At 58.1% G+C, this 14,904-nt stretch overlaps 1 protein-coding gene across 3 annotated transcripts in view; it reads left to right on the top strand.

The window, feature by feature from the left end:
- Window positions 1–14,904, top strand: part of GRM4 (glutamate metabotropic receptor 4) — a 118,180-nt gene that overhangs the window by 44,551 nt on the left and 58,725 nt on the right. For all 3 annotated transcript variants that reach the window (XM_025862418.2, XM_073884789.1, XM_073884790.1), the window contains exon 3: window positions 9,588–9,804. In XM_025862418.2, the coding sequence (XP_025718203.1) occupies window positions 9,588–9,804 (217 nt within the window). The remainder of the gene's footprint in view (window positions 1–9,587; window positions 9,805–14,904) is intronic.

Genomic DNA, 14,904 nt, shown 5'->3' on the forward strand with positions numbered 1-14,904 from the left:
TATTAGCACCTGGCAGGGGCTCCCAAAGGGAGGCTGCTGTGTGAATTTTGCATGAAGAGGGGAGGTCTGTTGTATCTCCCGTCTCCTGCTCACCTTCAACACCCCGGTCCTTCTTGCTGCAAGATGATATGAGTTCTCGCCAAGCTGTTTCCCCCATTATGATGAGGGAAGAGGCCACTTGTGACTGTGGGGCCGTGTCACCCCGTGTGGGGTGGGACATGGGTAATGGTCCTAGCGAGGGACCCTGACCTGGCCGGAGGCGGGGCGGGGGGGTGGTGGTGGTCCCCGGCGATGGTGGAGCTGCCCACACATCCTGGCTCTGCCTGGGGCCTCGAAAAGAGAAGCAGGGGCCAGGAGCCCACTTTCTGGCAGGCTTGGGTGGGGTTGGTGATCCTAATTAAAAGCTTGGATCCGAAAGGCTTGATGATGGAATTTCTAATTAAATCAATTTCATCTCGTCTGGGAGACAGAGGTTTGCATATGATAAGCATGAAATTAATAATTATGTTTAGAAATTAGCTGTTGCTCAAAGCAGAGCCATTTACACAACCCTCTGGGGCCCCTGGCCCCCACCCCAGCCTGATCCTTTGTGCTGGAGACAGATGGGCCACTTCAGCCCAGCGTGTGACAGCCAAGAGTAGAGGGGGTGCTGAGCACCGGAGAGGAAGTAGGGCTGGCTCCCTCTGCTACTGCCCTGAGGACCCCACCCCACAAGAGGTGTGGGCAGCCCTCCTGGTCCCTGGAGGCTGTCAGCATTGCCCTCAGATTCTGTGTGTGCACTAGTGTGCATGTGTGCATGCACATGTATGTGCGGGCCTACTTGTACAAGGGGGAAGCTGGGGCTCTACATGACAGTAGCCTGGGCTCTGGAGCTTGTCCTTCTGGGTTCAAATCCTGCCTCGGCCACTTGCTAGCTGTGTGGTCTTGGACAAGTTTCTTAACCTCTCTGAGCCTCAGTTTTGGGAAAACGGGAAGAATGAGAAGGTCTACTTCATATGGTTGTTGTAAGATCAAAGGTGTGAAGGCATTTGTAACCATTTAGGAGAGTTCCTCGCACATAGTAAGCACTCAATAAATGCTAGTTTTCTTTTCTTTCTTTCTTAAGGTGTTATTTATTTATTTGAGAGAGAGAGAACGAGAGAGAGAGCATGAGCAGGGTGAGGGGCAGAGCCACAGGGAGAAGCAGACTCTCCGCCGAGCAGGGAGCCCGATGTGGGACTCGATCCCAGGACCCCAGGATCATGATCTGAGCTGAAGGCAGATGCTTAACCGACTGAGCCACCCAGGCGCCCCTGAATGCTAGTTTTCATGATGTTGATGATGATGACTGTGTGCGTGCATGCACGTGTGTGTGTGTGTGTGTGTGTGTGTGTGTGTGTGTGTGAATGTAATTCAGTTCAGCCCAAACCAGCATGTGCTGAATGTGGACCGGACATCTCCAGGCTTGTGAGGTGGAGATAAGGAAGACCTGTTCCTGGGCGTGCCGGGGCCAGAGTGCGATGCTTCTGCCACTCTGTCAGTCATCACTGGTGAGGCTGTGCTGAGAACAAACCACCCTCATGTCTCTGTGGCTTAAAATACATAAACTAGGTACTTACCGCCTCACACATCTGTGTGGGTCAACTGAGTGCTCTGGCCCATCTCCTCAGGGACCCGGGCTGGTCTGGAACGTTGCTGGTCTTGGTAGCAGAGGGAAAGTGTACCCTGTAGGGTCTCACAACTGCAGGAAAATGCTCCGGCCCTGAAGGAATGGCATTTTCTGCTCCGGCCTCATTAGCCAGAACATGTCACAGCTACAGCCAACCACAGGGGTCAGGGAGTTGGATTCTACTGCGTGATGCCAGGAGGGCAGGGAGCTGGACATGTCTCCCGTGGCTCTAAGGACGACATCAATTGTGTGTGTGTTTGTTACTGGTTATCCCTCCCACTAGAATGTCTGTCCCATGAAGGCAGGGATTTGTCTCTGTGTGTTCACCCCAGAGCCACAGAGTGTGCAAGTGCTGTGGAAACCGTTATCGGGCGGGCAAATGAATGAATGAATGAACGAATCAACGGGGTTTCTGAGGAGTGCGGGTGGGCTGGGTGAGTGTGGGAGGCGAAGGCTGGTGGCCTCAAGAGCAGCTGGGCGGAGGGATCACAGGGACCTGGTGGGCAAATTTGGCTGTCTTTTAAGATAGCGTTTGGCTCCTGGGAAAATCTGATGCCCACTTCTCAGTTGCGGTGAGGAGATGTCACAGGCCACAGTGTGTGTGTGTGGGAGAGGGCGGGGGTCTCCAGGCCTGGGGGGTGGCAGAGCCAGGGGGGCTGAGTGCCCCGGGCACTCAGGTGGAGACAGAGATGAGATGGTGGGTGCAGCCCCCAGCAGGGGCCGAGTGGCTGACTGGTGGTGCTGGGACACAGGCCAGCCCAGGGCCCTGCAGGGGTGCATGGCCAGGCCCCCGAGTGACTGGACGCATGGGGCTGGGAGTCGGTGGCAGGTCTGTGTCAGCAGAGTAGGGTAATGAGATCTGATTAATGAGGGCATCCTGAATTGAGTAGTGCAGGCCAGCCTGACCCGAATTCCCAGACGATCTGTGGGGAAGTGGCCAGTGGGCCCCAAGTGACCTACTGAGTGTGGGGAAAGGCCCCCAGCTTGGGGGCCAAGAGGAAGCCCTGGGGCAGGCCTATCAGGGTCTATCCTAGGTCCTTCCAAAGACCGCCCAGATGCCAGCCCAGCCCCGTGCCCAGCGTGCTCCCCCACCGCCCCCACTTCCCAGGCCTCAGAAGTCCGCTTCTCTGTTCTTTAGGGGGGCATCTCCATGGGGTGTGGGTGTATGAGGCCTTGTGGCTATCCTAAGCATTAGGGTCACTCTTTTTTTCTGCTCTTAAACCCTGGGGTCCTTGTCCGAGGTGGGCCCAGTCAGGGCCGAGGGTGGGGGGCCATCCACACCCCCCCATGTGCTGGGTCCACACCCCCCCACTCCTCTTAGGTCTCCCTGCACCCCTCAGGCATATCCCTGGCCTCTCACTGTGAAGGCGCTGCCCAGCTGCTTTGAACCTCCCTTGACCCTGGTCCCCCCTCTGTGCACCTCTTCAGCCTGTCCAAGCCCTCATCCTGCACTGCCAGGCTTTTCTCTCCTTACAGCTCCCCCGCGAGGCCCCCAGTGAATCTCTTGTTGTCCCAGACCCGGCATGTCAGCCTGGAGGCGTGTCTGAACCACCTTTTCCAGCCCCCACCAGGCTAGTTCTCAGCACCTGGCTGAGAGGAGGTGCTTGGTGCCCCCACACGAGTGGGTGAAGTGCCTACTGTGGGCCCAGCTCTGAGGGAGACACAGTCTTCCTCCTCCCCTGCCCTCCTGAGGCCCCGTAGAGGGAGGAAGAGGGTGGCTGGCAACACCTCCCGCTCCTCTGGGCACCGTGTCCGCAGCAGAAGCCCCTTGGGAGACGGCGCATGGCTCAGGCAGGTGAGGGGGCTGGGGACGGGGGACCGTGTCCCTCGGCCCTGTCCGTGCAGACCAGGCCTTCGCAAGCTGGCCTTCTCTCCTCTCACCGGCTCTCTGAACTCCTGTTCCTGCTCGTGCAGCTTTCATGTACCTAAAAGCCTGGCTGCCTTTCATCTGGGAGGAAAATAATGGACGCTGAGAGCCCGGCAGTCGAGGCCTCGAGCAGCCAGGATCAGAAGGGCAAGGAGCAGGAAGCCAACCGAGGGTTTGCCTGGTTTACTGCAGGGCCTCCCCGCTTCCCTGGTGAGAGAGGGGCCACAGTTAGCCAGCTGGGCGTCCCGAGGTCTGCGTGGGCCCTGGCCAGGGCTGGCTGCCAGAGGTGGCAGCAGGGTCCAGCTTCAATCTGTGGCTGCCCGGCCTGGCTTGTGGGTACAGCAGAAGGGGCAGAGTCAGCTGGGAGGGTGGGCAGGGCCTGAGGCCAGGATTCGGAGATGGTGAACAGGAAGGCAGAGCAGCTCAGTCTCTGCCTTGTTTCTGGTATCTCCTGGCTGCGATACTCAGAGGGTACTTTCATCTCTCTGAGCCTCCATTTTCTCATCTGCAAAATGGGCACAATGGTCCTAGCCTCGCCTCCCTCTCTCCTGCTAATAGCTAGCATTTGCTGAGGGCCCGCCTCTTCGGAGCACTTTGCATGTATGTGCAAATGCAGTCTTCTGTGTTGTCACTCGGGCTTCTTTATAGGGGAGGAAATTGAAGCCCAGAGAGGCTGCTTGCTTGCCTAAGGTAACAAAGCTGGATGACAAGGCTGGGTCGCCACACAGCCCCAGGCAGGCTGGCTGCAGGTTGTGCTGGAAGCTTCTGTGCTGTGCAAAGCATTAGGGAAGAGACAGGCAGGGGAGGTGCTTTTAAACACTAAAGCACACAGGAAGAGGGTTGGTGTTACTGTGGGGTGGCCCTGGCGTGGCCATGGTGATGGTCATGGACACCCAGCTGCTTGGCTCGGGGTGCTGCAGGCCTCGTGGAGGTCAAGGTAGAGGTTTGATCCCTGGCTGTTCTAAACAGCCTTGAATGAAGTATCGGCTTTCAGGGAACTATGCCCTCGGTGGCTCTGGGGCGCGGGGCAGGTTTCCTACCTGTCAGTTCCCTTCTCCTCTGCTGGGTGGTGTGGGACTTGGAGCAGCCACTCTCAGGGAGTCCCTTGATTCTGCTAGTCTGGGAGCCAGTGAGCCAGAGCCTGAGCCGTGGGCATCCTGGGGCCCGCCAGTGTTGCTGTACCTAGTGGGGATGTGGGGCTGCTGGCCGGGCCTGGGACAGCCTGAGAACAGATTCAGGCTCGAAACACACACGTGTGTGCCTGGACACACAGGCATGTAACATACTTACACATGCACACGCATGTGCACACCCACACGCGCACATGTATGTGCAGGGGCCTTTGCCTTGGCTGTTCCCTCTGCTTGGGATGTCCTCCCTCAAATACCCACATGGCTCCCTTCTTCACCATCTTGAAGTCTTGACTCAAATGTCGCCTGGTCAGAGAGACGTCGCCTGGTCAGAGAGACTTCCCCTGGCCCCTCTAACAGTCCCCTGCTCTGTTCTTCCTTTTCCTCCTGGGTCCTTATTTCCATCTAACAGCTTAGGATCACCTTTCCATGGCCTGCCTCTGTGTCGATTGGGAGCCCCACGAGGACAGAGTGTCCACCTGTCTGTCGCCAGCACTCAGAACTATGCCTGGCAGGCTGTCAGTACTCAGTGACTATCGGTAGGAGGAGTAAATGAATGAATGTGCTGGGTGCTCACGCGCTTAGGGCACATGCTCCAGCACATGCGCGCGCACACACACACACAGATGCACTTGGCATTCATCTTCATTGCTGCTCAAGCCCGGAAGCAGCTTTTGTCTTTCCCCACGTGGCATGGACCTCCTTGTCACTCCAGAAGCCTGAGAGAGAGAGAGAGAGAGAGAGAGAGAGAGAGAGAGAGAGTGCGATCGCGCGCACGTGCACGCGCATGGGTTTGGGTCTGGCTCACTGCCTCCCAGGCACGGGGTTGGGGGGTGAATGCGCATGGAGCGGGGAGAGATTTCTTCACTTCCTCCCTCTCTCCCGTCTCAGTCACTCATCCCTTGGGTGGGAAGTTCTGCTGGGTGCCAGGTCCAGCCACAGTGGGTCCCTCTGGGGTGCCCCACCTGGCCCTTCCGGGGATGCAGTGGGTGTTGGGAGTAGTCTACTTTTCTTTGTGTGTCCACAAAGTGGCCTTGCCCAGCATGATGGGGCCACCTTAGGATGCCTGCTGAGTTGACAAGTGGGCCAGGCATCCTCACACCAGGAGGACATGCCCAGTGCCCCTGCAGCAGCCCCACTCGGTGCTGTGGGAGGTCTGAGCAGGCTCTCTGGAGCTCAGGGAGGGCTGCCTGGAGGAGGTGACATGGGCTCTGTGGGCAGAGGAAGCCAGGCAGATGGGACCGAGAGTAGGCCAGCTGAGGTCGGTCAGGTGCCCCTGGAATCTGGGTTCTGGTTGACGCTGTGCTGGCATTGGCATGGGTGTGGCTGGAGGGAGGAGGACCTTGGAGGGCCTGCCCGGCCAGCATTCCAGAAGGAGGCGCCCCACCCCTGGGAGCATAGCTGTAACTGGGCTGGGAGAGAGCTGGCAGAGGGGCTGGGAGGTGTGGGGATAGAGGGCTAAGGGAGGTGTAGCAGGAGGGATTATAGCTCACCTCAGAGCTAACTTTTCAAGTGCTTACTGCCTGCTAGCCGTTCATGAAAATTCCCTCATGTGACCCTTGCAACCCTATGAGACAGGGATTGTAATTATTCCCATTTTGCAGCTGAGAAAACCGAGGTCTGGAGAGGTGAAGTAACTTGCTGGAGGCTTCCCAGCTAGTGGGTGGCTGAGCTGGGATTTGAACCTGAGCAGTTGAGCTCCCCAATCTCAGCTCGAAACCACCCTGCTAGGAAGTTTGGAGGGCCTGGAGCTGAGGAGGAGCCTTCGAGGGCGGGGGGAGGTGGGGCTGGCAGGGGATGCTGGCTTATCCCCCTGACCCTACTCAGGAGGCTCTCTCCTCCTCTCAACCACCTCGGGGCTGGGTCCCTTTTCCAGGGTCTGGGGAGTTGTTGGGGGCAGAACAAAGGTCCGTCCTGTGCGCCTGAAATCTGAGGCCAGGGCACCCCTGCAGACTGACCCACTTACCCTGCAGGAACCCCATGCTTGGCCCTCCTACCTTTGTGGGAATGGGGGTGTGCAGTGGGGCGGAGGCCTGGGTCCTAATATCTGGACATCCGTCTGTCCATCTGCCATCCCGGCCCATGCTGAGTGCCCGAACTACAGGAGAGGTGGGAGGAGGCTTGGAGGGAGGAATGAGGTGGTGAGGGAGCCGTCTTCTGTGTGAGGGGCCCTGAGACCTCCCTGGGCTTCCTGCCCCTCTGCTGGGTACAGTCCCTTTTGACTCCAGTGCCGTGTTGGGAGAAAACATCAGAAGTAGGAGACAAGCTTCTCCTAATCAGGAAGAGAGTGTGTTCCTGGGCGTGCGATGAGCCCTCTTTGCTGAGGGCCAGGCACCGAGGGAAGCTGACAAACAAATCTGTCTTCTCTCGGGACCTGCTGGGAAGGCAGGTCCTGGCCCCGCCCTCTCCAACACCTACTCTGGCTCCAGCTCCAAATTTGGGGCTCTTCTGTTCAGCGGCATGCCCCAGGGGTGCTGTCGATTTTGTTTTGTTTTATTGTTAAAAATGTGTTAAATCCAGACATTTCGGCCATGTGCAAAACCAATGGGGTGGTGAGCCCCCAAGTACATGGGACTCAGAGTTGTCTGCTCTTGGCCATCGTTCTTTCTTCTTCCATGTGCTCCCATTGTGATGCTTTTGAAGCGAACCCCAGACCTCATCATATCACCGCCCCCCTCAGTGTTTCAGTACAGACCTCTAAGGCAATAGGTCTCCACTGGGGATGGTTCTGCACCGCGGGGGGCCCTAGGCAATATCTGGAGACATTTTTGATTGTCGCGACTGGGAGAGGGGTGTGCTACCGGCATCTATGAGTAGGGGATGGGGATGCTGCCAGACATCCTTCAGTGCACAGAACAGCCCCCCAACAAAGAATCAGACCCCCAAAGTCTTAGTAGTGCTGAGGCTGAGAGACGTTGCTCTGAATGACAGACACTTAAACACCAACCAACCCCTAAAACCATGATACCCCTTGGCAGACGACGCTCCTAAAATTAACCACCAACTGTCCAAACAGAGACCACGTTCTAGAGGGTGCTGTGTGCATGCTCAGCGCTCTCCACGGCAGAGGGGACTGGCTAGTTTTCGGAGGCCACAGACACAAGTAGGAGAGGGGACGGATGCAGGTGCTCGGGAAGATTGTAGTGTGGTTTTCCAAGCAGGTGGTATGTTTGCATCATCCTGCATGCAAAACATACAAAGGGTACCAGGGGAAGGCTCTCCCCTCAACCCTGTCCCCCAGCCACCCAGTTCCCTCTCCGGAGGCTGTTTTGTTTCAGAGTGGGGAGGGTCCATCCTGCCCCCGCCCATGATAGGCAGGGTGCTGCTCACGCGCGGAGCCGGCCTCGCTGCTTTGCTTCTGCTGTGGGTCTTGGAGAGCTGTCCGAGCCTCGCCTGGAGAGCTCCCAGGATCTTTTTCACGGCTGAGTAGTATTCCTTGTAGGGCTGTGGTTTTTTTTTTTATTTGTTTGTTTGTTTGTTTTACCAGATTATTTCCAAAGGTTTGCTCTTACAAACAGTACCATGGGGGTTATATGCCATCTTAGAAAGACCACAAGAGCTACAGTGAGAGGGCTTGGGGTCACCCTTAGTTGCTCAGTGAATCTGGACAAGCTATCATCCGTTTTCCCCACCCCCATCTTTCCCTTTCTCCTGAGTGAGTTCAGTGAGGGGAGACAATGAGGGGCCTTCTGGACCCACCTGGGGGGCGTCACGGGGGGCCGAGCTGGGCTATGTCCTTGTCCTCATGGGCGTCCTTTGTGGAAGGCGGACCCCTGCTGTCCCTGGGGATGGGGACACCCTAGGCATAGGCCAGGTGGGCGACCACTTGTCCCGGGGGCACCCAGATCCTTTCGCCCCCTGGAACATTTCCCACCCGCAGTGGCCACAGACTGGCCAGGAGGTTTTTGTCCTTGGGTTGGATGTCAGCCATAGGAAGAAGGACAGCTTAAGGGCTCTGCATCTCGCCTTTGCAGGGAGAGGGCCCACGTGAGGTCTGTGGGGGCACAAAGGTGCTCTGTGGCTGGGAGCACCAGGGCCGGGGGCAGGGGCCTGGAGTCTGCTGTGGAGGCCTGTCTGGACCCTGTGTCCCAGGCTGTGGAGAGAGGGCCTTCCTGGGGGCCCCACCCACTCTGTCTTCCTGTGATTCCATCCTCAGGGTGGCCAGGGCTGTGGGATAATTGTGGGGACCCAGGTTCTGTCTCCTCTGAGCTGGGCAGGACGAAGGAGCTGTGAGTTCAGGGTCTGCTGGGTGCTGACATGAGGGGCTGCCTGGGGGAGGGTGATGGGCCAAATGACCTCTCAGGGCCCCTCTTGACACCCTCATCCCAACCCCATCCATAGGCTGAACTGTGTCATCCACCTAGGGATCTTCCCCTGCTGGGATCTTCTAGCCCTTTTGTAAATGGAGGCACCCAGAGGCTCTGGTGCGTGTTTATGTGTGTAATCCTATATGATCCCCTGGTGTGTGTGTGTGTGTGTGTGTGTGTGTGTGTGTGTGTGTGTGTGTGTTTGGGGGACCACCAGCCACAGGACCCAGGTGATGCTGGTTGGGACACTTTTCTGGAAGAGGAGGGCTTGATGCTGATGCGCCAGTCACTTCTCACCCTGATGTCAGTCTCACTCCCACTGGGGATGGGGGAGGACATGGGGAGGCCCCGGGGTGGAGGGAGCTGAGAGGAGGTGGGAGGCATTGGGACTCTGGGCTGGAGCCAGGGGAGGGCCACCCAACCAGGTGCTCACACTTCTGGGCCTCAGTTTCCTCCCGTGTCAAGCGGGCTAGGACCCACCCCGCCCACATCACAGGGTGTCCCTCAGGACAAGAAGGGCTGGGGCAGTCCCGAGGCTGTGCGGATGGGCAGGAGACTGGTGTGGAGTGGTGTGGTGCTGGCTGGGCACGGTGGGGGTGCCAGCCGCCCCCATCAGCGGCCCCTCTCGCCCCCAGATCCCCCAGATCAGCTACGCCTCCACAGCCCCCGACCTGAGTGACAACAGCCGCTACGACTTCTTCTCCCGCGTGGTGCCCTCAGACACGTACCAGGCCCAGGCCATGGTAGACATCGTCCGCGCCCTCAAGTGGAACTACGTGTCCACACTGGCCTCAGAGGGCAGCTACGGCGAGAGCGGCGTGGAGGCCTTCATCCAGAAGTCCCGGGAGGATGGTGAGTCATGCTCGGGAACGGGGATGTTGGGACAGTGGCCCAGCGCTGCCTGAGAGGCTCTCTGGGTCCTGCCGTGGGCTCTGCCTGCCGTGGGCTCTGCCTGCCCTGGGCCATTCCCCTCGTGGACCTCCATCTGTCTCCTGGGCCCTGGGGAGCCGTCCGTGGCCTTGCTGGCCAGCTAGGTAGCCCCCAGGGCTAGGGGGTGGATGGGAATGACTTTTGCCGACCAGGCCAGGCAGACGGAGGGACTGTCGATCTTTCTGGCATGGGAGCCAGTGGAACAGTGCTGTTCTCAGGCAGAGGGAGAAGGGGATGGGGTGGAGGTGGCTTTGTTTAGGGAGGGTCTCAGGGACCCAGGAGATGGGGCTCAGCCAGCAGGTCCTTGGAGCCAGGGTTGTGTGAGGCATTGGCTGTGTGGTGGGAGGGAGAGACCGGGGCGGGCAGCGTTATGCTGGTTCCTTGTGGCTTCAGGGAAGTAGGTGCCCGTGGTTGGGATGTGAGGAGCTGGGAAAGGGATGTGCTGTCCTGGAGGTCTCCCCCAACCGCCACCAACCCCTTACCACAAGCCACCTTTCCCCCCATGAAGCTCCCCACCTTCCCTTAACTGTCCTCAGAAGCTCCAGGGATAAAGTTTTAGATATCCACAAGCAATAAGAGGCTGGCACAGCAAGGGTTAACACTCCTGGCAGCCTGAAGCCTGGCCTGCTCAGAGGGTCAGTTCTGATGGCTGTGCTGAGGAAGGCAGCCTGCACACGGGGCCGTGGTGGTGGGCGGCCAGCCCAGCAGTCAGGCCCCTGGGTCGGGGGCTCCACCTGGGTCTGGGTGAGCCTTGCCAAGCGGGCCAGTTCATTGAGGGTGGGGTGTTTGGGGGAAGCAGACAGGCTTCTCCCCTCCTGACAGACCCAGCTCCTGGCAGAGGGGCCCTGGGCCTCTCCCAAGGCTCTATCTCTAAATAGCTCACTGGGTATATTTATACCCGCATGACCCCGGGACTCTAATTGCTTTTCCTACGGAACCACAGAGTATCCAGAGGCTGACGTTGGTAACACCCTGTGGGCATAATCCTGCTATAAGTCTCAGATAAGCCCCTTTAATTGTACAGCTAGAGCAGCTCGGGTGCCTGCAGCCTGGTAGACAGGACAGAAGTGGGGTGGCCCTGACCGATGGCCGGGCTTCCGGCCACTTGCCACGCCGGCGACTGGCCAGGCAGAGGGGAGCATGGGCTGGACGGGCTCCCACTCCCACCTCCAGGCAGGTGGGCGGCAGCTCCCTGGGGCCCCCTGGTAGTGCCACAGCCCCCTCCCTCTGGCTGCCCATATGTCCTTTACTGCTTTGCTCCGACACGGGCACCTCTCTCTGGGCTGGCCCCACCCACCGCACTCTGCCGGTTCCTATCCTCAATGGCTGGCATCCTTTCCCAAGCAAGCCCACCGCCCTCTGTTTCAGGTGCAGTCTCTGCAGGATTTGGGGACAAAAGTGCTAGAAGGAGGGACAGAAAGCCTAGAATTTTAGTGTTCAGTGGTATTCAGTCCCGGGCACGAGGGACCTAGAAGCCACTCCCAGTACTTACATGGCTTTCCCTCTGTACCTCACAGCTGCTGAGCACACGTTTGACCCCTGTTGTCCTGGGTAATCCTCCCTACGCAGTGAGGTGGACACCCCCCATTCTACAGGGGAGGCATCTGAGGCATAGAGAGGCCAAGTAATAACCAGCCCCAGGTCATACAGGTAAACAGGTAGAGAAGGGATTTGAAGCCGGGCAGTCTGGCGCCAGGGCTAGAGGTCATACCTGCTTTTGTAGTCATCACTCCATCTTCTGCCCCCGTTTCCCACAGATGGGGGCATGACAGACAGACTGATACACACACACATGCACACACACACACACACACAGCCTGGAGGGACACCTGCTGACATCTTAAGAGTGGGAGAGGCATGGGATTGGGGTGAGGCCTAGGTATTGCATTTTTTTAAAAAAAGATTTTATTTATGTATTTGTCAGAGAGAGAGAGAGAGAGAGAGAGCATAAGCAGGGGGAACAGCAGGCAGAGGGAGAGGGAGAAGCAGACTCCCCACTGAGCAAGGAGCCCGACACGGGGCTTGATCCCAGGACCCTCTCGATCATGATCTGAGCCAAAGGCAGACGCTTCACCGACTGAGCCACCCAGGTGTCCCGAGGTATTGCATTTTGGCTGAAACTTAGACTATTGTTTGAATTTTCCACAAGCATCTAATCAGGCATTTGGTGGTCAGAAAATATATAGTCTACGCAAGATTTTACAAAGGAATTCTAGAAAAAGAAGAGAACTAGCTGCGCTGCTAGGGCCCGTGGCTCGGGGCACTCCTGGTCTGGCACAGGTGTCCCTCACAGTGCCCCCTGCACCCCATCCCATCACCGAGGGCCTGACCTCCCATGTCCTGAGACCCTCCTCCTGTCTCCCCTTGCAGCCCCAGGGCCCTGGCTGGGCCCACTCTCGTGTACGGGCCTTTAGGCCTCCCTGCCCCCCCCCCCCCCGCTAAATGAAATTTGATTTGGAGGAACGTCTTTAGGTGGGTGAAAAGAAAAGGAGAGAGAAAGCCGTGCTCCAGCTGGTCAAATTGAAATCAGAATTGAGCGGCCTGTAGAAAGAGGCCGCTGTACCTTGTAGCCTAATCCCTGTGAAAGATTAAAGATGTCTTTGGCCGTATATAGTATTGATTCGTCCTCTGAAGTATAAATCATCTGTGAGTTGCTCAGAGGAGTGCCAGGCAGCAGGGTAGAGGGGAGGGCGTGCTTGCCAGGTGGAGGATGCACATCAGAGCTGAGGGGAGAGCTTGGCCAGTGAGTCCTGGGTGCCTGCTGTGTGGGCTTGGGGTCCTGCAGGGGAGCACCATTGCGTCCATTTTATAGATGAAGAAACTGAGGCCCAAAGGAGTAGGTCATTTCCCCAAGGCCATATAAGCAGGATGTGGGGGACCAGGGACTGGAACCCAGCTCTCTCTTCTGGGTGGGGAGCTCTTGTGTAGCACTCAGCATGGGTTGGGCCATTGGCACAGGGCTTAAAGAAAGCCCTGGCCAGCGTTTCCCAGCCCCCATCAGCGCTGCCCTCTCCCACCCCAATCATTCAGTCGTGTGGCTCATGCCCCAGGCCATGCTGTGGCCCTTGACTGAGCCCTGCCCTGTACTAGGCACCCTCCCTGCACTATCGTGAATCCGGGTAACAACGTTGTGGGTCCAGTGTTTCTGTTCCCATTTTACAGAGGGGGGAACTGAGGCTCCAAGGGGGGAGGTGGCTTGCCCAGGCTCACACAGCGAGGTATTGGAGCAGGACTTGGAGCCAGGCTGTCTGTCTCCCCTCACCGAGGTGGCAGCGTGTGGTTAACGGGCAGCTTCTGGAAGACAGATCTGGGCTCTGGCTTGGCTGCCTCTTGGCTGTGAGAGCCCAGGACAGTCACTCAGCGGCTCAGTTTTGGTTTTCTCACCTGGTCGCTGCCAGAATGGAACATGCTTCTGGCCCACGGGTGTGGGAGCTCAGAAACACACATCAGAGGGCTCTTTTCCAGGGTCCCGCTGCCTGGGCTGCAGCCCTCCCTGTCGCCTGGCCGCTCCTAGGGAGGCCCAGGGAGAGCTGGAGGGCCCGCAGGGACAAGGCTGGGCACTAACGGTAGCTACAGGTCATGTTCAGGGGCGAGGCTAGGATAGGACAGCTGGGCTGGTGGCGCCCGCGCAGCGAGGTGAGCTCCAAAAGCAGCTAGGGCGGGACACGCATCGGGGTGAGGGGTGCATGTATGTGATTTTCTGGACATGTGCCTGGGGGACCTGCCTCGGTAGGGGTGTCCGTGGACAGGCCTTTGTGCGTGTGCCTGCTCATGTGAGGCGTCTGGTGCATTTCCCCATCTTTGAACGCCAGGACTCCCTCCTCCTGGCCAGGCTGCTGAGTAAAACCTGGGATTAGGCATGCAGAGCAGGCCCCGCCTGGGCTCTGGAGATAATGGGAGTGAGTCACCCCAGGAGGGAGAGACAGCCTGAGGGGGTGGTACCAACGTGGCCCTGTGCTCAGTGCCTCCCTCCACCATCCTGGGCCCCCTCAGGGTTGGGGTCTGGGGTATAAACTTTTATACCCCCACAGCATCTCTCTGCCCATGGGGCCCCATGTGAGCCTCAGTTTACTTCCCGTAGTGCTCCATTTCACGGAGGAGGAAAACAAAGGCTCAGGGAGGTGAAGGGGCCTGCTCAAGGTCAAACAGAAGTGTGAGTAGCAGCCCAGGCCTCCTGCGTGGGTGGTGGGAGAATGCATGATATTAGGTAATATTGATGGAGTCCTTCAATGGACCAGCTCTTGTTTTATGTACTTCATGCATGTTAACTCATTTAGCCCTCAAGACAACCCCATTATATGGATGGCAAAACTGAGGATCAGAGAGGTTAAGCAACTCCCCTGAGGTCACACAGCTGGAAAATAGCAGGAGTGGAATTTGAATCCAGCGGGTGGCTCCCCCACCTCTGGTGCATGCGGCAGGAAAGACACAGGCCAGCTCCTGGCAGGGGCTTCTCCATGGGGTCACCTGGGGGCTTTGGTTCTGGTCCTCTCTGGTGAGCGATTCCAGCACCCTAGGCACATCCAGGCCTGTGCTCCTAGGGTGGGAACAAGATGGCCGCTCTGGGTGGTGACAGGGCAGGAGGGGGTGGGGGTGGATGGGTCAGCCTGCTCCTTGGAGGACGTCCTGCCCCTTGCTTAGTGAGAAGTTCCAAAGTCTCATCTCCCCGCTGTGTCCCTGTGTCCCCTATTGGTATTCCGGAGACACTGGTGAGTCAAGCTGTTGCTGGTCTGACCTCCAGCTCCAGCTCCCAGGGCTGAGCGTCAGACTTGCATTTAGATGGCCCGGGTCAGCGCAGCAGCACGGATGGAGACTGGCAGGGCCGGCAGCCGAGGCTCAAGGCTGGGGCGCCTCCTCATCCCACTGCGTTTGTGACATCTCTGGACTCATCTCTTGCTGTAAAAGGAACACTCTCCTCCTGGAGGCTCTAAGGGGATGGGGGAAGAGCTCGGCCAGCTGGAAAGATTGTGGCACCGGGTTGGGGGTGCTGACTCTGCTTATGTATCTGGGAAACCAGAGAGG

This window comes from Callorhinus ursinus, unplaced genomic scaffold, assembly GCF_003265705.2.
Source record: "Callorhinus ursinus isolate GAN/ISIS: 27379988/994484 unplaced genomic scaffold, GSC_fseal_2.0 scaffold59, whole genome shotgun sequence".
In the NCBI taxonomy this organism is placed as follows: domain Eukaryota; kingdom Metazoa; phylum Chordata; class Mammalia; order Carnivora; family Otariidae; genus Callorhinus; species Callorhinus ursinus.